At 40.8% G+C, this 21,235-nt stretch overlaps 1 protein-coding gene across 1 annotated transcript in view; it reads right to left on the bottom strand.

Moving 5' to 3' along the window:
• The window catches only part of KCNH5 (potassium voltage-gated channel subfamily H member 5), a 158,139-nt gene that overhangs the window by 42,590 nt on the left and 94,314 nt on the right, over window positions 1-21,235 (bottom strand). Inside the window, exons 8-9 of the mRNA XM_058025628.1 lie at window positions 15,334-15,533; window positions 3,759-4,011 (exon numbers count right to left, since the gene is read on the bottom strand). Coding sequence (XP_057881611.1) covers window positions 3,759-4,011; window positions 15,334-15,533 — 453 coding nt within the window. The remainder of the gene's footprint in view (window positions 1-3,758; window positions 4,012-15,333; window positions 15,534-21,235) is intronic.

Below are 21,235 nucleotides of genomic sequence, written 5' to 3'. Positions count from 1 at the left end.
TATATGCAGAACATGCTGCGAATTAACATAGAGGCAAATAACTGAATACTATGGGATCAGGACCCTAAGTTGTGGCTGAAACGTGAACTATTACATTTATATTCATTTTGATTTGACTATCATACTGAGTTCACTCAGCAGCAACCCCCACCAGGATTTCACTGCTCAATATATTTTTATCGCTATGCAGCTTGAGCAATATTTTTGATCAATTCCTACAATCAACATCTGAACGCAGCAGACCATTATTTTTCTGCTGAAAAAACAACTTCTTTAAACCTTGTTAATCAATATGCCCAGTTTAAGTTACTGCACAACTTAAACAGCCAGCTGTGCAAATAGCAGGAGCTGGGAAGCAACTTTCAGAGCCACTTGGATGGCACTGCCACCGATGTGTAACTCCTCATCAGGAGCAAATTCAGGTTAATGGCAGCAGGGTGAATGATGAGGTGCCCTCTGGTAGCCTCTTCTCATTAGCCTGGGGACTCCAAACCCCTGGTCCTCCCTGAGATGCTTTGCTGGTAACACCTCCCTGCGCAGAGCAGTGCCAGTTAAATTGTTTACTCCTGCTTGAGACGGTGGAAAATTACTGACGTGCCTTCTCAGGGTCACCTCGCTTGCTGGGAAAGTTTGGATAATTAGAGACAAGACTGTTTGCCCTTCTCCACTCTGCTGGCAGCTGCAGATGAGTTATGTTAAAATGTCTGTGTCTCCTTTTCCCCAGTATAGCAGCACCCCAGCTCTGCATATGGAGAGCTCCCTGCTCCAGCCAGGACCTGCAAAAGGTGGGACACTGCCCTCAGAAATGAGAAGTAACTAATGAGGAGAACATAATGGGGCACCTGGATAGCTCCTTTAATGAGTCCTAAAAACTGCAGGTCTGCAATTGGAGTCATTCTCTCACTGTTAGTGTTTCTATAATGCTGATTACTGCAGTGGCTGTGCCTTTAATTATCCACAAATGAGAACAAAACCAAAACTGGGGGGAACCAAATATCACAGTGCTGCAAGTTGCCCTGTTAATCACCAGGCTCCACCTGATTTCAAGCACAGGGAACACCAAAGCTGGCACTGCTGAGGCAGGAAGAAAGCTGCTGAAAGAAAGGATGGTTGTTCCATGAAGGTGGAAAAAAAGGAAAGCACCTGGACAGGATGCCAAGTCTCCTGAGGACACTGTTTCTGCAGGCAGGGAGGCTGGATGTGACAACTCACCCTGGCTGGAGGCAAGGGAACACGATAAGGGAAGATGGACGAAAGGAGAAAGCAGCAAAACCCATGGAGTGATTCATGCCAGGACCTGAGGGAGGATGAAGCCCTGCACTTTGAATGGAAGCACGAATGTCAGAGATGGGACATGATGGTTCTTAACCTGTTATAATGTCCCTACTTGACTCACTTCTCTTGGATATTCCACATTTAAAAATACATCAGACCATCCATCTGTGGGTAAGCATGGTTGAAAAATAAACAAAACACCCCTTCTCCCTCTCCTTAAGTAAGGCAAATCACACACTACTGTATTAAACCACATTGCACTATTATTTCATCTGTGAGGAGCAGAGGCTGCAGACAGAATGTCCTGTTCATTCCTGCTCTCATAGAGGAAATTAGTGAGGACAAGTTTCCAAAGGATACTTATTGCATTTCCTCCACTCTAGGTCACTGCTGTGAGGTGGAGAAGATGGACAGACTGGCAGCACAATCCTGCAAGTTGACTTTCCCTGGGAAAACCAGAGTGGCAGCAGATGCTTGGAGCATTCAAAGCAGATACTGAGGTTTTCCCATTAGTCAGTTTTTTTAAACCTGGTCTCCCCCTTAGGCAAATTCATGTTCCTTGTGCTTGAACTTCTCAAGGCAGAAAAAATCAATAAAAATTATGTTTTTCACTGTCTGATCTCAGCTGCTGTTTCAGGTGCCACAGCTGCCACTAGAAATGCCTTTGCAGCTACATCTGGGAGAGATTTTCTTCCACAAGTGAATTTTTAGGACAAAATATCCCATAATTATTCAGTTCACTATTCTGCTAAATAATCTGTCAGAGCATGAAAAAACTCTTCAGTGTGTTCTAAGACTAGAGGAAGCAGTTTATCTTGCTTTAAGTTACATTTACACGTTCTGCCAATCCCTGTAGTACATGATGAACACAGCTCTGAGTCATGGAAGAATTGAAAGCGCTTTTGGTAATTAATGGTAATTAATTTAACCAGATATGGTTAAAATTCTCTCTGGTCAAATGGGAATTAACATAGGTACTAGATTTAATACATCTAAAAGGTAGAAACAAAAAGTTCTTACTGTCTTGTCATTCCAAACACACAGTATTCATTAATAACTGCAATCAAGTTTTGCGTGTAATCCAAGAGTGATAGCTCTTAGTTCAGTTAATTACATACTTATTGTTTTCATTGTAAAAACCATTTATTTGTTTAAATACTGCTACTTCTTCTTAAGCCTTTTGTTTTTTAAATAACTGTAAGCAAATATAAGATATCATCACTGAGATTAATTATAAAAATGAAATGGTCCAGTGAGTTGGAATACAACGATTTCCTATGGAAATTGTTGATTTAGGAGCTTTTATCATAATGACTTCATGTCTGAATATGGAAACAGATTCATTCTTACACTAAATCTCTCTTTTTTAAAAACTTAGTGTACAGTAGAATACAGAAAGGTGCAGCAGGATTTCCATAGAGCATGGATGTGAGTTTTCCTGAGCTCCTACTCCAGCTGGGAGAATCCAAGTGATGCCCTGGGGGAGCTGTTCCCATTCAGCCCCATCCACACTCTGCCCAGTCCCACCCCAGTCCCAGGCACACACACATTTTTGGGGAAACTCAGGAGCCCACTGGAGCTACCCTTAGAGGGAAGAAGCAGCACAGAGCTTCAGTGGGGTCTGACAGCTGCCCTAGGACCGGGAACCTGCTGGATTTGCCCTCAGGGAGTGACAGCTCCACCTTAAGAGAAGGCAAATATTCAACAGGATATGAGTTCTACAATAAATGGGTCTATCTGAAACAGGCAAGACAGGCTCTGGGTAGTTTTTTCTGCAGAGCCACCAGTTTTCCTCCACATAGTTCTGCCTCTGAGGAGGATTGCTGCCTCCACAATGGTGCTGACCACTCAGTCCCACCAGGTGGGAAACCTTTCCTAGTCCCATACAAGCTAATGAGGGTCTGCACTGGGCTATTTTCCAAAACCAGACAGCACAGTGGAGTGACAGGCTGATTTACCTAAATTCCCCCATTACTCAGAGTTCTCACGACTGTGGTTTGATACACGGTGTAACCCCATCCCTTTGCAAAGTCAGATCAGACTCTTATTTTCTGTAAAGCCAGCTCACTACAAGCAAAAATTATGCCTCTTTGCAGAGACTGTTTGCAGGTGTTATTCTGGGCTAGAACACAAAAAAATGAAAATCCCTGTGTGAAGGTTAATGTGGAAATCCTCCTGAAGGAGTAAGATAAAACAATGAACATTTCTTCCGTGTCAAACATGTCAAGCCCACAGATGCCATTCTCCTCTGCTCAGAGACACTGTAGCTGTGCCCAGTGAGCCATCCTGGGCAGAAAGAGCACTCCCAATGGCAAAAAACATGAAAGATTTGCTTCTAGAGAAGGATCTCTGGAGGCACAGCATTTCCATCTTATGACAACTGCTACCTTCCTGTAGTCCCAGCTGATTTTAGGCAAGACTCGTTAATATTCAAACCTCAGCAAAAGGAAAACACGCACAGACCACAGCAGAGATCACAGTACCTAAAATAGCCACCACCTCGTCGTCCTGGATGACTTCCAAGGACCCTGAGACCACAAAGCAGAGGGCATCAACACTTTCCCCAGCGTGGTAGATGAGGTCCCCCGGGGCACAATGGATGGTCTGGAACTCCACGGCCAGGGCTCGCAGGCAGCCATCGCTGGCCAGCCGGAAGGCAGGGTGCTCATTGAAAACCTTCCTGTTGAGGTGCACGCAGATGTCTGCTCTCATGTCCTTGGGGCAGATCGACAGGACCTGGGCGAAAGAAAAGATGGAAAAATAATCAGCAGGACATGGGACATCAAGACCACTGCTGTTTGATATAAACCGGGTGGGTGGGTGTGAAGATGTGCCTGGGGGGATCTTGAAATCCATCCATCCATCCATCCATCCATCCATCCATCCATCCATCCATTCATCCATCCATCATCCATCCATTCATCCATCCATCCATGCATCCATCCATGCATCCATCCATCCGTCCCTCCATGAATCTATCCGTCCATCCGTCCATCCATCCAACCCTCCATGGATCCATCCATGGATCCATCCATCCGTCCATCCAATCATTTCATACAGCTTGAGGTGGGAGTTTTATCCTGATTTGGGATAGTCTTTTCCCACCCATCTACTGCTTTCACTTTATCTAAAAGGGTGATGTGGAAGACAGGACTGTTCTGTTACACTCCCACACTCATTTCCAGAATCTCACACTCATTTCCAGAGGTGGAAATGCTCTGTCCTGTCTGTGGGTGTCCCTCCACACCTGATGCCCAGACTATCTGCCGGCTGCTATGTTCAATGCCTGCAGGAGCACAGAACACAGCACTCACAGAGCTGAAGGAGCTCAAGGACATGCAAAGACAGACCATCCACAAAGAAAACCACCACATTTTGTTCACACTCAGAAAAACCAACTTTCAGTACTCTTGATGTAGTGACCACTTACCAACACATGTCCAAACACACCCAGGGCTCAGCTCAGTGAGATATACAAGGAATTACCTGCTCAGGAGGGCCTACTAGACTACAAAATCCAAAAAGATTGGAGGAAAAAGGAAGTATATTGAAACCTCATGAAATGTAAAGTAAAGGGGAGTGAAGAACTATGAAGAACTTCATAGTGTCCACTATGAAGACATCTTCATTGTAGATCAATCAAGACCTTCAACTATTTTCTTCCCTTAAATACCTTTCCCTATTGAAACAGTAACACAAATACACCTGAAGAAAGAAAGTGAAAACCTGTGGGTTTTGTTGGGTTTGTAAACTGTGTGTTTAATATCTGCATAGCCTCCTAAACACACTAACATTCTCATAGCCCCAAAATGCACAGTAGCTAATTGCACTAAGAAACATATAAAGCCTCTTAATGTTTTTCTAGAATAAATGATAGAAAAGAGCATGACACTAAGAGGACCCTGGAAGTCTCATATCAAGAAGACTGCAGATCAATAGTACTGATTAATTTCCCATCACATGGAATTAATCTGGCAGCTTGCTCTGCAGACAATGCAGGAGACAGGGACATTGGGTTAATGAGTTGACTATCATGTAATAATAGCAGAGGGAGACTCTGGTAACCCTGACTAAGCTTTGAGGTAAATGGTCATGTTAATGAACTCAAGCCACGATTTTAATTTCTGTTTAATGCAGGAGAGGTATAAAACAAATTACTGCAAAGCATTACTAAAGCTCTTAGAGCACAGAATGTGAAAAGAATAAATAAATTCTATTTTAATAATAATAATTAGTCCTTTTCTTATTCAGACAGATCAAAGTGCCTTTGGGATCAAAGACATAATGAATGCAGAAAGGTGAAACAGAAGTTATTCTCCCATTCTCTGTACTACACCATTGTGTGGTGAGAAGGGGCTACTGTAATCATCTCCACTAACCTCTTCCACTCCAAATATTCCCATCAATCCCAGAATACATGGTAAAATTATAGCCTGGAAGTTTGCAAATGATACAGGTTATTTGTTCCAATGGACAGCTACTCTCTCTTTCAAAACATGTGTTGTTTCTGTACTATTTTTTTTTTATTTTCAGCCAACAGTCAGAGAATCCATGATCTTGTTGAGATAAAAGACCTGCAATACTCAGAAATCTCTTCCACATGCAGGTGTTCATAGAATACGACCAGGTCACCTCTCAATTTTGAAAAAACATGAGAGATGGAAGATGCTTTTTCTGTCTAACACTATGAAGCACTGACTCTCTTTGGGAACTTCCCCCTGCATGAGGTTTTCTCACTTACAACCAACTTTCCAGAGCTACCAGATCATTAGTTTTTATTTTAGTTAACACAGAGTAAGTCAATTTGAGTTAATAGTATTTTTCTGTAACAGAATGCTGTACAGAACACATTAAAATCCCCTGCATAAGTATGTTTTATCATAAAAAATAGTAATAAACACATTTGACAAGGCGTATTCTCTATAAGCCATCATTTGCATTAGTAATAGTATCTTGTCTGAGTCACTGTAGACCATGTTCTGTATCACATTTCCATAATTTAGCAGGGGCAAATGTCAATTTTACAAAAGTCTATTTACCTGAGTCATTCCTTTTACCAGTAGAAATATGGGCACACCTTAGTTTCTCAGTAAAAAAAAATAAATTACTTTTGAGAGTGATTGTTTCACCTCAGCCTTACTTGAGGATCAAACAGAAAGTTTGTCTTTATTACAATAAAACAGAAACATGTCATCTTTCTTCATCTCAATAGTAACTTAATGAAAAATTCTGCTTTCTTTTCTACCATGATTGATGATTTTGAACATTTTTATCTACTCTTGGGCATGAATCATGGTTATAAGTTTTTTAGGTCCCTTTAATACTATCAGAAATTTAAGTGCTTTTGACTTAACAAGGCCACCAGCTAGGAATTCTCAAACATTGCTCTTAAGAAAAATGTCTGTGTTCATACATGACTGATTACCAAACTTTAGCTTTTGAGCTTCCAAACTGCAGAAAAAATTGGTTAAGCTGATGCAGAGGTTGTTCTTGTAATATTCTGAGATATTCCAAGACCCTTTGCTTGTTTGGACTGTAAAATAATTGTGTCCCTCAAGAATAAAAAACACTTGGGTACAAAGCAGCATATCATTTCCTCACAAATACAGACTTAAATACAGAGTATTAAAAGTGAACACTCAAAGAAATATTCTTTTTATAGACACAAGCAGCATATCTATCATTACACACTGTAATATGAAGAGAGAGAGAAAAAAATCCATTGCACAGAGAAAAGCCAGTCTTAGAAAGCATAATTCAGGAATTTTCTGATGTCATGATAAAGTGATTGTCCTAATGACAAATCACTGTACAGAGATATATGGAGATATCAGTTATCAACACCAGCAGTGAATGAGTAATGATCTAAGAGTTAGCCAGGAACAAATATGCTTAATTTGATTTTTCCTGCCTGCAACATAGGCATTGAGAGCAGAGAATGAAACAGATGACAAGAAAAACAAATACTAGAAGATTTGGCAAGGCATTTTTGACTGCCATAGATAAATGTAGATACATGTGGGGGAAAAAAGAGAGCAAAGATAGACAATTCAACACTCAGGTATGTGTTTAATGCATGCTCTTCAAATGAGCACTTGAAATTCAGATGAATATTCATGAAAATGACCCCTTACTGATAATACAAGACTTTGGACATTCTTGTAGTGAATTGCTGTCACTGAGATCTCAGCATTTTTAAGGCAGCATGCAGCCAAAGAAATACAAACGAGTAGCACCATGGCTGTCCCTGAGTACATATTGGGTATAAATGCACACATGTGGGTGCAAATAAAAAAAAATAGGTTAAGGGAGGGGATATTCTGCAATGCTTAGTCAGTCTTTTCACTGTGAGGGAAATACCTCCAACACATCCTGGCAACAGAACCAAAGCTCAGCTGGGACATTGGTTCTGCCCTGTGTGTTCTTCCAACAGTGCAGCAAAAACCATCAGGACAGATTTCTTAAGAGGAGATTTTCTTGCAGATTCTGTGGCCTTTGGCAGTGAAGCATGCAGTTTGTAAGGCAGGCAGGAGATTCAGGTGCTAACTGAGGGTTTTGGAGCACTTGGAGGGGACAGGTGCTTGTGCTCCTACAGAATTTGCTTCGTAATAAATCTGTAGCCACAGACTTTGCAGCCAGCTCTCCCCTATGTGTCCAGGCAGCATGAAAGAACAGAACCTGCTACATATCAGTGCCAAATCAGAGAAGAATGCTGAATTCTACCCAGAGGAGAATCTTTGCTGGCTGTACCAACTCTGATTTCACCAGGAAAGAAGCAAAGCTCCCTGAACAGCACACCGGTATCCACAAATACCTGACCCACTCCAAAGCTGAGGGAGGAGAAAGTAGAATAAATAAACGGAAAAATATTTAAATAAACAGAATAATATTTATCACTTTCCCTCTTTGCACAGGAAACTGAATCTCCTCCAAGTCAGTGTAAGACAATTGCTGAACTCTGCCATCTCCACCTGGCACCCAGCTGATGGAGACCGCAGCAAGATGAGTCCCAAATCAAAACTCAACAGCACCATCATCTCTAGATCATCTCATATGGAAAATGCTGACAGTGAGAGAATGGCTTGTGGTTGCTGCTAGAGATGGGGAAAGGCAGGAACCAGCTCTGGAAGACTCACAGGGAATTAGCACAAAAGGTCTCACAGTCTTTTCAGCTCGAGATCTGTAGGGGTGGGGAATTAAACTCCCCAGGAGGTTCCATCTGATTTTTTAACTCTCTCATCCACTGTCTCGGCATGTGCAGGCAGTTCAAGATAAGCTTCCTGAACAGTTCAAAGAGCTCTACAGGGAGCAGAGATTATAAAAAATTCAAGCAAAAGAAAATGAATCAAAACAAAAACTTCACAGATTAAGAGCCCGTCCAAACAATAACTTTTAGGATGGGTTTACAGGTTAAAGTATTTGTTAAAAAAATCTTTCCCAGCTGGAAAACACTACAGGATGACTTAGCAGGTGTTACAGAATCTGCTAAGACTTGTTAACAAAAAGGGCAGAGGCTAATGAATAATGAACATTGGGTATCAACTCTCTTTCAGCACACAGGATTCCCACATTTTGGGGGTTGTATGTTGGGAATATATTGACTGAAAACCAAGCCAAGAGCTTTGACATTCTATGGTGCAATAACTAGGACTGTTTACTGAATGAATAACTGTAACAAATATCAGAGATACTAAAAATGCCAGCTTTGAAAATAAAGAAAATAAACTCCTCCAACCTCAAACCCATTTGAGGCCACAGATAGGTCTTTTTATTTTGTGGAGAAAGGCCACTATGGGTTTTCAGACATATTCAGCAGTCAGAATCAAGGTCAGCTCTTCACAAAAAACCCACAATACTCACTAGGCAACTGACCAAGTCACTCAGATTTTTTAGAAAGATTTGGCTCATATGAGTATGGAATTCTATTTCAGGCCTGGCCAAAACATTCAGCACTGGATGGAGGCCAAAGAGACAAAGGTAAGAAAACATCTGATTGGCAAATCACAGCCTTTTTCTGTAATAATCAGGTAATTTTGTAAGGATCTCAAAGATGATGTATGGAGCTGAGCAGTAATTAACCCTGCATGCATTAGGGTAGTCTTTAGCACATCACTGAATATCTTGGCCCTAAGAACAGAATGTCAGCAGCAATGCTGTGCTCTGTTTTAATTGCACTAAGATCCAAGGTCACTTGGATTTAAATGCTCTAAAGTTGAAATCTGAAAATCACATCTAAGTTGAGTTTGGCTTGTTTTCTTATTAATAATATATGAGCTGAAGCAGTGATTCAAATTGATAGATTTAGTGGTAACATAGCAAAATTAACTTGTTTTTTTAACCAAGTAACTGGTTAGACACATTTAAAAAATCCCTAGAAATTTGCTGTAGAGTCCATTAAATTCTGTTTTGTCAACACACATAGAATCTGGCTGAGGGTTTGAAAATCAGGGCAAGAAGAAAGGCAACAAAATGTCCTTTAAGAAATCAAGTGGTTCAGCAGCACAGGGGCTACTGGTCTGTCTAATGCACTGAAAAGTGGTGCACTAATAACATCCATGGATGACCCCAAGTAGTAGATCCCAGGTTGCCTAAAGATTGCATATTTAAAGGTTTTATAGTTTTCAGTTTTCAGTTTTATTGTCATAGCTACAGCAAGCAAAATTATTGCACAGCCTTCTAAGGGGGCAAGGGATTGCACACTACTGGGAAATCTATCCTCAAAAACCAGTTTTTAGATAAAACAAGAAAAAGAAATATCAGAAAGCATGTGTCATACTTCAAAGAATTTCTCAAGTCACAACAATTTCTGGCACTTAAGGTCACCCTTGGAAGAATGGAATTGTTCAGTACATTATTTCATTTTGTGCTTCTTCTGGAGGTGGCTTAATTTTGTGTAAAGACACTCAGGGAAATGAAGGATGAAACCAGATGTGGATAGAGCTTCCCTGAGATGTGGTCTGGAACTGAGAGCCCCTTTGTCTGCTCCATCCCTTTGGTGGCAGTGCCCAGGAAATTGCCTGGCCCATCCACTCAGGGACTTACTCCCTCAGGAATTAAGCTCATGAGCAACTCCATAGCCCTGGCATCTCCTCAGGCATGACAAGTTCACCATTTATTCCATATTAATCCCAAGATATTACATGCAAGAGGCAGAGATAACTGTGAATACTCTCTCCTGGTCCTGCAGAGTGCATACAGGAGGCAAACAATCCATAAAGGGGAAACAGAAAGCTCTACCAGTGCACAGGCCCTGTTCACAGACCCATGGGAAGGGCAGTGACATTTTGAGCATCTCTCCTGCCTCCCACTCTCCAGAGATCTGTGGATTCCAACTGTACCTGTTCCTAGCTCAGCTCTGGGAGGTGAGCCACAACTCCTTGTTCACCTCATCCCGATCTGCAAGGAACGACCAACGACCTCTGCAGCCTCTACAGCAAAACAAAAATGTTTGTCCAAACGATTTTTACCTGCCCTTCCCAGCAGGGAACTGTGTGCAGCTGTCCCAGGTAATGTTGTGGAAGTTCTCTTTGGCCACAAAGCTTGGCAGGCTTCTACTCCTGGTCATCCACAAGGAAATCCAGCCAGCACTTATGGGCACCTCGGTGTGATGGACATGGCAGGAATGGCAGCCTGATTCCTCAATTTGTCCCAGGGTTTCACTAATTATTTCTACATCTCTTGAAGCTTTTATTAACAACAAACATGAATAAGCTGCACTGTCCTCATGTAGATTCAGGTTTAATGAAGTTACAACCTGTGTCTATTTAACATAAACCCATCTCCATTATGTAAGCTTAGCAGTGAATAATTCTAATACTGTGTTATGTTCCTGTGACTTCCATTTCAGCCAGTGCAATGTGGAATTGGCTTTCATTATCCCAATTGCCATTGATGTTCAGGTTGAAACTAAATAGGATTACTTTTTTCTCATTCAACCTATGGCTTTTCTGAAGGAAACTACTGTTAAAACATGACAGACATTTATTTAATTGCCTTCTGAGCAAATTGTAAGCCATACAACAGCACAAAGGTCAAGATGAGAAAATCTTTGGGCTTTACAGACATTTCAGAGTGTTATCATTAGATAAGACCTTGAGACATCTGCATGTTAGTTAATGGTTGTTCTGCTTTCCTGGATAATGACCTATTTCTTACAGAAGAGCTAGTATCTATAAATTTCTCACTTGCTGCCTGGATATTTTCATAAAAACTAAGATATCTGAATTCAGTGTATTTCATATACCAAATTATTTCTGCAAAGATTTTTTTTAATCTACTTTAAAATGGTCACATACACATAAAGCACTGCCTCTTTTACCTCTCACAAAACAATCCCAGGTTCTGATGGATGAGAGATATTGCTTAATATATAAAAGCTTTTATATATTAAAAGTTTTGTCAGGTTTTTAACCCTGCTCGTTATTAGATGAATAACCCCAAAATCTGCATCACGAAACATTAAAAAAAATTTTTAAAAAAATCCCATCTTGTTTGAGCCACAGTCACACCAGGATATAAGTGTCCATGTATTACATATCTCACCCAGCTGTCAGAGGAGGGCTCTCATGTTTAAGTGATTTAAGATTATGGATCAGAGGCCAATTGCTTCCCCTTAGGTAATAATAATAAATATGCTAATGCTTTTAGTGTCATTGTTAATTCCTTGTTTGTGAGCACTCAGAGACAGGCTGAAGCAATGTGGTCTGAGGGCAAGATTTGAAGATGAGTTATTCCCAAGGAGATCAGGGAAGCCAAAATTCTGAGCTTAAAGCACCTCCACTTCAGTGTGGGAGACCAAATCCTCTTCCACATACAAGGAAAACACACTGAGGTTTTCAATTCTTGTCAGGACAGCCTGCTACACAGACAGCAAGGACTAGATCTTAACTTAACCTCCTTCACTCTAATTTCCATTTTGCCTTCAGTTCTCATGTAAGGACTCTTCACTTTTGGCCAAAATCTTCTTTGGGACTGCACACTGAATGTGCTATTCAGGGATAAATAATTGAGACAGCAAATCAACAAATGTGAAGTGGTAGTAATTTCAATCAAGTTTTTAACTTATATTTTGATTTCAAGCACAATAATTTAAAATCTTTAATTATCAAAGAACCGCGTTACCTCTTGTTCCATCAATGCTGGGATTGTCCAACACCACAGAAATCTATTGTAATACTCCTAAAAAACTCATTCTTTCTTCTTTTCTTTAAATTTGGGATTCAAAACACAGTCATTTTAACATGCTGGGTGACTGAATTAAATGTATTACAAATTTGGGGCAAATGATGTCCCAAAACACACTCCAGTGTGACCATGGAGATATATGTGGAACAATTTAGGATGTAATATGTTAGGTTGAAAAACATCCTTGGATTATAGAAATTGTCTGATCTCTCTGATGAAAAATTAAAAGCTGAAATTCCTCAGTAATTATGCTGTGTCATGAGCACATGTGTGTTTTGCAAGATAATAAGAAGCTTAATGAAAAGTTCATAAAAATTAAGGAAAATGGGAAATCATGTGATGCAAATATATCCTTACAACAGACTGCTCAGAATGTCATTGCTGGAGCTTTGAAAATGAAACTGCAGAAACCTCTAAGGTCAGGTCCAGGCTGCCAGAAGAAGGAGTGCAGAGAAGCAATCCTAGACCTGGAAGAAAATCCCCTCTTCCAAGCTGGAGCATTGTCTGGACTCAGGAGCTCAGCTGCAGGTCATTAGCCACAAAAATTTTTGTGTAGCCACAAAAATAAATCTGATGTGACACTGGGTACCTCGGGGTCCCTCTGCTCCCACCCTCTGGCTGCTCTAGGTTTGGATGTAAGTTAAGTGCAGAGGGTGTTACAGCAAGGCTTGAAGGGTTAATGAAAGGCCTGAGGCAAGAGAAACCTCCCACCCTAGATGACCAATCTCTAGGACTGTACCTCTGTTTCTACGATTTTTCAGCTTTAATTTGCAATGGTTTGGGTGATGTACATCACGACACCTTCCTGAGTGGAGATAAATGTAAGGCTGGCTGCAACACAGCTTCCCAAGCTTTTGCTAAAGGCAAAGCTTTTGCAGAAAGCAGAAAGCAAACTGCCTTGTCCTTGCCCTCATCCAGCCCCTGAGCTGCTCTGTGCAGGCACTACAGGCCACTGGAGCTGCTGCTTTTGCAGACTTTTGCAGGCTGTAAGGGACACAAAATACCAAAATATCCAACCCAGTGCTCAAGTTCTTACGTTTCTCTTGTCTCTGTTCTTCTGTACCATGGGCTTTTCTGGGAAGCTCCATTAGTTCAACTACTGATGTCCAGATGCAGAGGTTCCTGAAATCCTTCCACTGTTTTAAACTGGGTTTGCATCCAGGCCTAGGTTTAGGCAAGTCTTCACCAAGGGAAAATTGTTAAAAACCTAAGTCACAGATTTTACAGGTAAATTAATTATCTAGCTAAGCAGCCACTCCATCTTACAGACCAGAGAACAATGCTTGCCATGAGTCAGAGATTAGGGCTCTAACTGTGTTTTTATCATCTATAAAACCAGACACGCGGAAACTATGGTAGGAAATTTCAGTAATTAAAGCATAGGTTCTCCTAATTAACTGCAAAGCATCATTAAAATCTAATGAAACTGTAGTGGAGTAGCACAGGACTCTGGCTTAATAGCAAGGAGATAAATGCAAATGGCAGTTGAATTTTCATGTAGTTGGAAGTTTATACAGTAGGACTGAATGCATTTACAGGAGTTTAGAATAGAAAAGCTCACTTTTAACACTTGTAAATCAGGATTAGGAAGTTAGGGTATTAGTGTATAAGAAGTTAACATATTAAAGAATGTGGCATACCGAAGCACAAGAATCAGAGAAATAAAGATTTTTGTTACTTAAAGTAGTTGTATTTGTAGTGGTAAACTGAATTTCATAGCAGATGATAAATCAGAGAACTGGTGTTGCAAAAACATGATGTAAGACTAAATTTTTCTGTGCAGAGATTTCATCCTGGAATACCTGAACAATCTGCACCACCCTCCCATATTGCACCAGAGATTCAACTGAAGAAAGAACTTTAAAGCTCTGCAAGCACATTTCAAGAGTCATCTGTCATCTGTCATGACTCTTCCTTAACTCCTTTGGACCCTTGGCCTTTAAGTTCTCAGGAGGGAAGTCATGGATACTGGAGCTTGACTGCCTAATTTAAGCTGACGTGTACCAGGTCTACAGGAGCCACAGGAGCATGGCTGATCCTCACTGAACAAAAATCTGAACCTAAAGCTGTTTTATCTTGCCTTATGTTCAAGGCATTGCAGCTGGAGCCCTTCTCTCATCTGACTTCAGCTCTCAGAAATACCCAAGGCTGGACAGGCTCACTGCACATGCAGTGCAGAAAGAGAATTCTTGAGGACAAGCCATGAGGTCAGCCCTGGCACATGATGAATCACTCTCCAAAGATGATCTTCTTAAACGAGCTTTTGAAGAAACCTAAATGATCAGTTCCTTCTGAGGGCTAAAGTCCTGCAGGACATGGATGCCAAGGGTATCACATTCTCTGTGCCTCCCTACCAAAGGGCCAAAGTGCTATTCCAGAGATTTGAGCTCAGGGAGATCAATCTCTACTGCCATTAAATCTTATACTAATTATGCTGATGGATATGTCTATGGCCTGGGCATCAGCAAAAGGTCCAAGCCAATCAAACTCATTTAATTGCAATGCACAGATGCCAATACTTCTCAGGAAAATACAGATGTAGTTTAGACACCAAACTATGTTCTTGGGCTAATTTGAAGACCAATTTTTCATTGATTTCAATAGTTAAATACATTAAAATTATTTAGCATTTAGACAAAGCAAGACTGGAAGGAAAGCAGAAAACATTTACCACAATGAAAAATAAAGGCATACATTCAAAGCAGCAAAACAGTCCACTCTAAAAACAACAATTTTTTTTTTCCAAACACAGACATAATAAAGGTGTAGCATGCAGATAAGAATTTGTTAGTAAATTATAAGCTGCTATACAGAAGAAAGCACACAATGGACACAAACTCTTGCTATCTAAAGTGTTACCTCAGGTACTCATACCTTTTCTGTGTCAATTCCTTTAGACATGGACCAGGTTGAGACAATGTAATCCATGACTCTTTCACTAAGGCCTTTTGGGACTTGATATAATTTTAGGAAATCCCTCACATTGTTCAGCATCTCGTGGTACCGGTTGGTGTTGGCATACATTTGCTGGAAAATGGTGGTGACGTTTCCAAAAATAGTTGCATAAAGAAGAGCTGGAAAAAAAATAAATTGAAAATATATATGTATGCTCTATTAAATGCTAATCATAATTCAAAGATAATGTCAGAGAAGTTTATGGTTTACACTCTAACATTAGACATTACAGACTTTTCAGAAAAGAGAAATATTCTGGTATCTCATAATACCAGTGTGCTGCACTACTTCTGTTTTTGACATTATCAAATACACAGAAATGTGCCTGTCATTTTTAATAATCTTTGCTCAGACATACTTTATAGCAGAATTCAGTTATGCATTTCCATATTGCTTAAAAAAAAAAACCCAAAACAACTGCAGCCTACAAATGGTAAGAAATAAACCACTGTGAAAGGAAAAAATGCCTTCTATCACTCAGTGCTTAATGTCTTCCCTCTACACAACCCATTTCTACCTCATTCCAGAAATCTCACTTTGTTTCAAACCAATTTACTATTGTACATCACCCCTATGTGAGAGGTGGCATTTTTAAAGCAACATGGTGTTCTCCTAAAACCTATCTAATAGAAGAACTGTACTCCCATTTCACACTGTGATATTTATGTGTCCAGCTAGAAATCAGATGTCGAAGTTCATCACAAATACAGGATTCAAACCCAACAAAGTCACACAAGGTGTAGCACAAATGAACACAAGATTTCTGTTTAAGAAAACAGAGCAGAATAGCAGTCTGTGTGATGCTGCAAGAGCAGGTTTTTTCCTCGCTTTTCTGATTGCTGTGTCAAATCTGCAAGCTACAGAAAAAATTTCTATACCTCTGTATTCATTCAGACATATATCAACACTTAAGAGTACAAGCACATGGATTATAAGAAAGTTTAGATGGATGAATGCCACATGACTTTTTAAATTTCTTTAGCTTTCTCTGCTCTTTTGGACTTCTGCAGCAGGACAAACCTGATGAAATATCACTTCTCTTAAGTGCAACATCCCTCATCCTTTTGAGCAGTTGCTGATTTATCATGCACTCATCAGGTATGTGAGGGCACAATATCCCTGATGTTAGATGTTACTGCAAATCATTATAAATGTATAGAGAAGCCCCAATTGCCCCCAAAATGCTGTCTTTCTGCAGAATTCCTACAACCTCTAACTACAGCTAGACTGCACCTGCAAATCCAATGCCTACAACCCAGCTGGCCATGCAGACCTACCCAGAGCACACAGGCTGATTGAAAATGTGCCCTGCAAGACTGGCACAAAGAGATGCAACTCTGTCACCTGCCAGGCTGGAAACAGCTAAGGATGCCATGGGGGAAACAGCTTGTCTGAAGCAACTGGCACCTATTACCTCCTCTTGGCAAAGAGGATTTGTAGAAAAATATAAAGCCAGAGAACAAATTCTAGTTCTGTGTCTCATAATATAGTGTCCTGGGAAAGTTGTACTTAAAAAAAAAAAGTTTCTTCAAGAAATTATGGGTAGAATAAATCATTGAATCAAGCACACAAAATCCCTGTAAACAGCACCCAGCAATACCTCAGGAAGCCAGAATCCACCAGGCTGTGGAGTCTGCACAGACAAACTCAGCATTGTTTCTCTGTTGGAAACCAAAGCCTTCCTTTCCTCATCCAAATACCCCACTTCTCTCACAGGTTACTGCATAGGGGATCCCTGGCAAAGAGTTGAAGGGAACCTGCTTAGATGTTCACAGCTTTGGAGCTGTTCCTCAAAGGCTCTCCTCACTCCTGGTGCTCCCCCCATGCCCACAGGTTTTGGGGGGAGAGAAGATTTTTCATAATTTACCTCTCTCTGTAAATACTCTCCTCATCCCTGCTCTCTACATGATAACTACAAAAGGAAGTCATTTATAAAAAGCTGATTTTATAATTTTGCAGGCCTTGGTATGCAACAGAACTCTGGAGATGCTGACAAGCATCTAATGCTGCTGGCACCTTCAATGGGTTAAGGCTCTCCATCAATAGCCCATTTTGTCCATAATAAGCAAGTGAAGATTTGTCAGAGAATCTCTATTTAATGAGAAAATATTGAAGTGACAAGTGTGAGTCTTACCCCTCACCTATAAAAAAAAAACAAAGGCAGATAAGCACTACCAAGGGCATTTCACTTTTGCTGTATTTTAATTATTTTTGGCAGGTGGAATTGGCAGTAAAAAACATGTGCAAAAGGTTCTGAAAGGAAAGAAAATATAATGCTGTGCCTCTCTTTACAGTTAAAGTATTTAAACAACCTCTAAAGAAATCTCTGAAGTTATTCATACACTTAAAACTCAATAGTTTTAATTTAGTCTCTCCATTTACAATAAACAGGAAAGACGAGGTTGAAGGTGAAATTATCCAATTTCATTAAAAGACTGCTTAGGTCAAACTGCATTTATTCGCCTTCTCTATAATGACTTGAATTTCTCCAAACATTTCCTGTTATGTTCCTACAGTCATGCAACACTCATTAACTCAATTGTTCTATGTGTGTAGATCTGGAACAGTCTTCACTAAATTTTATAGCAATAAATTTGGTGTAATGATGCAGAAATATTTTTTCTCAGTCCTAAAGGTGAGGTAAGTGGTTCAACTATAATTGTAGTTTCTATTTTTACTCTTAAGTGTGGAAAATCTCCCCAAAATTACATACAAGTACCCAAGTACTATATATTTTTACATATAAAATGTTATTGCATTTGTACTTTTATAAAACATTTCTGAATGATTTAGCAATGGTGTTACATAAATGTTTTAGCCTATTTAAAAATAAGGAACTTTCTGGAAGAAAAAATTACTCAGACTTACCTAAATAATCCCAAAGCATTTCAGATCTCCTATTATCCTGACTGTATGCTAAATACATCCAGATAGGAACATCTGCCTTAAGGAACTGAAGGTTTAATTGAGAGATCTGATTTTCCTTATGTCCTGGAATATTATTAATCCAAGCATATACAATGTTCCTCTAAACTGTAATTGTAAAGATTAGTGAGGAGGCACCAGCCTCTTCTGCCAAACATCAGTCAACAGGACAAGTGGAAACGGCCTCAAGTTGTGCCAAGGGAGAGTTAGATTGGAAATTAGGAAAACTTTATTTACAGTGTCCTGCAGTGGAACAGACTGCCCAGGGCAGTGGTGGAGTCACCATCCCTGAAGGGATTTAAGTGACAGCAGATGTGGCACTTGGGGACATGGTTTGGTGGTGGGCTGGGCAGCGCTGTGTTAATGGTTGGACTCAATATGACCATAGAGGTCTTTTCCAACTTAAACAATTCTGTGAGGCAGTGATCATGGAAAAATATAGATTTTCATTTCTGCATGTTGAGGCTACCAGAAACTTCTTCTTCAACTAATTTTTGAAATTAGCTATTCCTGCAAGATTTTAAGGTAAGTATTATTAAATTTCTATCATTCAGGAGAGATTAAATAAGAACTCCAACATATATTTTTTTGCACTGGGTTTGCATAGCCTAATTTTGGTACTGAGAGGGTGGCTTCTGTGTACACAGGGGTGGCATCTGTGAGAAGCTGCTGGAAGATTCCTCCATGTCCAGCAGAGCAAATGACAGGACAGATGTGCCACTGGCCAAGGCTGGGCCAATTAGAAATGATGGTAACACCTCTGTGGTATCATATTTAAGAATAACAAAGAAAAAAAAAAAAGGTATTGTGCAGATGTAACTGCAGCCAGAGAAGAAAAGGGTGAGAATATGTGACAGGAACAAGGTGAGTGTCTGGCATCCAGACAGGCTCAAACCACTACAATTTACTAAATATAAATAGAGAGAAACCCAATACCCAAATATCTTATTTATGTTTTTAGAAGCTGAGCAGTTTTCTGTTATTTCTTTCCACCTCACCTTAATACATCTGCTCAGACTGCAAAATGTTTGCAGGCTCTGTTTGGTGAAACACCAGGCAGTGGCCATCTCCTACATCTCAAACAGCCTCGCTGAGATGCTGCAGCAGCAGCAAAAAGCTGCCACTTTCTTAACAGAAATAGCTTTCCTCAGATCCACCAACACATTTCAACCAAGTTACTACTTGGGAGAAAATAATCCTGCTAAGCCCCCTTCCCCCATCACTGTTTTTTAGCACTTCTTTGATGCCAGCCCCAGCCTCCCACCTCTCCCCCTCAGGGACACTCCTGTCTGCCAGCTGTGCCTGTGAAAGCACCAACACAGCCCCGTGGTTTTACAGCTCTTCAAAAGGCCAACCCTGATTCTAAATCCTTGGCCCCACTAAATATTTTGCTGTTAAAATGCTCTCCCCCATCCCAGGAATGTTTTACATCAGTGTTCAATCACTGTTTTTCCCCATTTACAGGGAGATGCCAACACCAGAGCACACTAACTTTTACATTTTTCTTCTAAAACCATCCAAAGCATTAAAAAAAAAAAACTTTCCTCCAATTACCCCTGCAGCCCATGACACATCATCCAATGTCTTTATCCTCCCATAAGTGTGCATTGTCACACCCACCTTGCAGAGGAGAACCTAATGGGCAAAGCTCTAGATTCAGGCATGAAATTCAGCTCTGAACTCCTCACCAAAACCATCTGAAATCAGGGGGGAGTTGCACACAGCTGTGTCTGGTCAAAAGCCCACCATGACTGCAGGTTCCAGTCTGATCCCACCAGCAGCCTGGCCCAGATGTGTGTCCTGCATTGGGTGGCATTCCTACATCCCACTCTGCAGCCACACAACATGCACAGCTCCTCCTGGGTCCAGCTGACATCCAACCCTGCTTTCCTGGCCCAGCAGCTCCATAGAATTCACAGAATCACTGGGTTGGAAGAGACCAATAAAGATCATTGAGTCCAACCCATGCCCCAACACCTCAGCTAAACCATGGCACCCAGTGCCACATCCAGGCTTTATTTTAAACCTTCCTGATACTACAGCAGTGCAAATCCTAAATTAAGATGATAGTGATAGAAAAGATAAGCCTGTAAAATCCCTGTTAACATTGATATTTGCTTGACAAGAACTTTATGAATATGTAAATTAGATGACTATCAGTAGCAAAGTGTAGGAGCTTCCACTGTTTTTCCCCTTGCAGGGGCACTGCACAGAAGGGAGGGACAGCTGCTTTGGAGGCAGTTGGGCATTTGGCATTCCTTATGTAAAAATTTTTATTAAAATGAAGGCTTTCAACTGCACTTGTATGGTCAGTCACTAATGTTTAAATGGTGAACCTGAGAGCTTTCTGTTTGGTTTTTTTCCATGAGCACACTCAGCTAATGGAACATAGTTTAAAGCTCCAATGCCACACTACCATGCAGACGTGATGACCTGACCACCTGCACTTTTGCACAGAGCTGCAAGCCAAGAGTGGCTGAGATGGCATTGCAAAACACAGTCTTAAATTAAAGCCACCATTGTCCACAGCTATCAGTGAGACTGGCTTCCAGTCCCGTGGCAGTGATGGACAAGAGCTGGAGTTGGCTAAGGTCATTCAGCAGCACTGACAATGAAATTCCTCATTTCGACCCCTGAGGATGAGGGGCCAAGGGCTCCCAGGTCTGATGCTAAGCAGCTTCAAATCAGTTTGCACACACATTCCCTGCCCAACATCGCCTTCCACAGCCACCTCAGGCTATCAAATTACTTTATTCTTTCACCTGAGAAACAGTGCCAGCCATCAGAAAGAGAGCCCTGCACAAGCTCAGTGGGTTCCTGTTGGTATCTGGATCGAATTTCCTGCATTTCTTTCCATCTGAAAGCCTTACAGGTCTGGGACTGCCAGGGTCTGCTT

The sequence above is a fragment of the Melospiza georgiana genome, chromosome 6, assembly GCF_028018845.1.
Source record: "Melospiza georgiana isolate bMelGeo1 chromosome 6, bMelGeo1.pri, whole genome shotgun sequence".
Lineage (NCBI taxonomy): Eukaryota > Metazoa > Chordata > Aves > Passeriformes > Passerellidae > Melospiza > Melospiza georgiana.
This window is presented reverse-complemented; position numbering and strand designations above follow the sequence as displayed.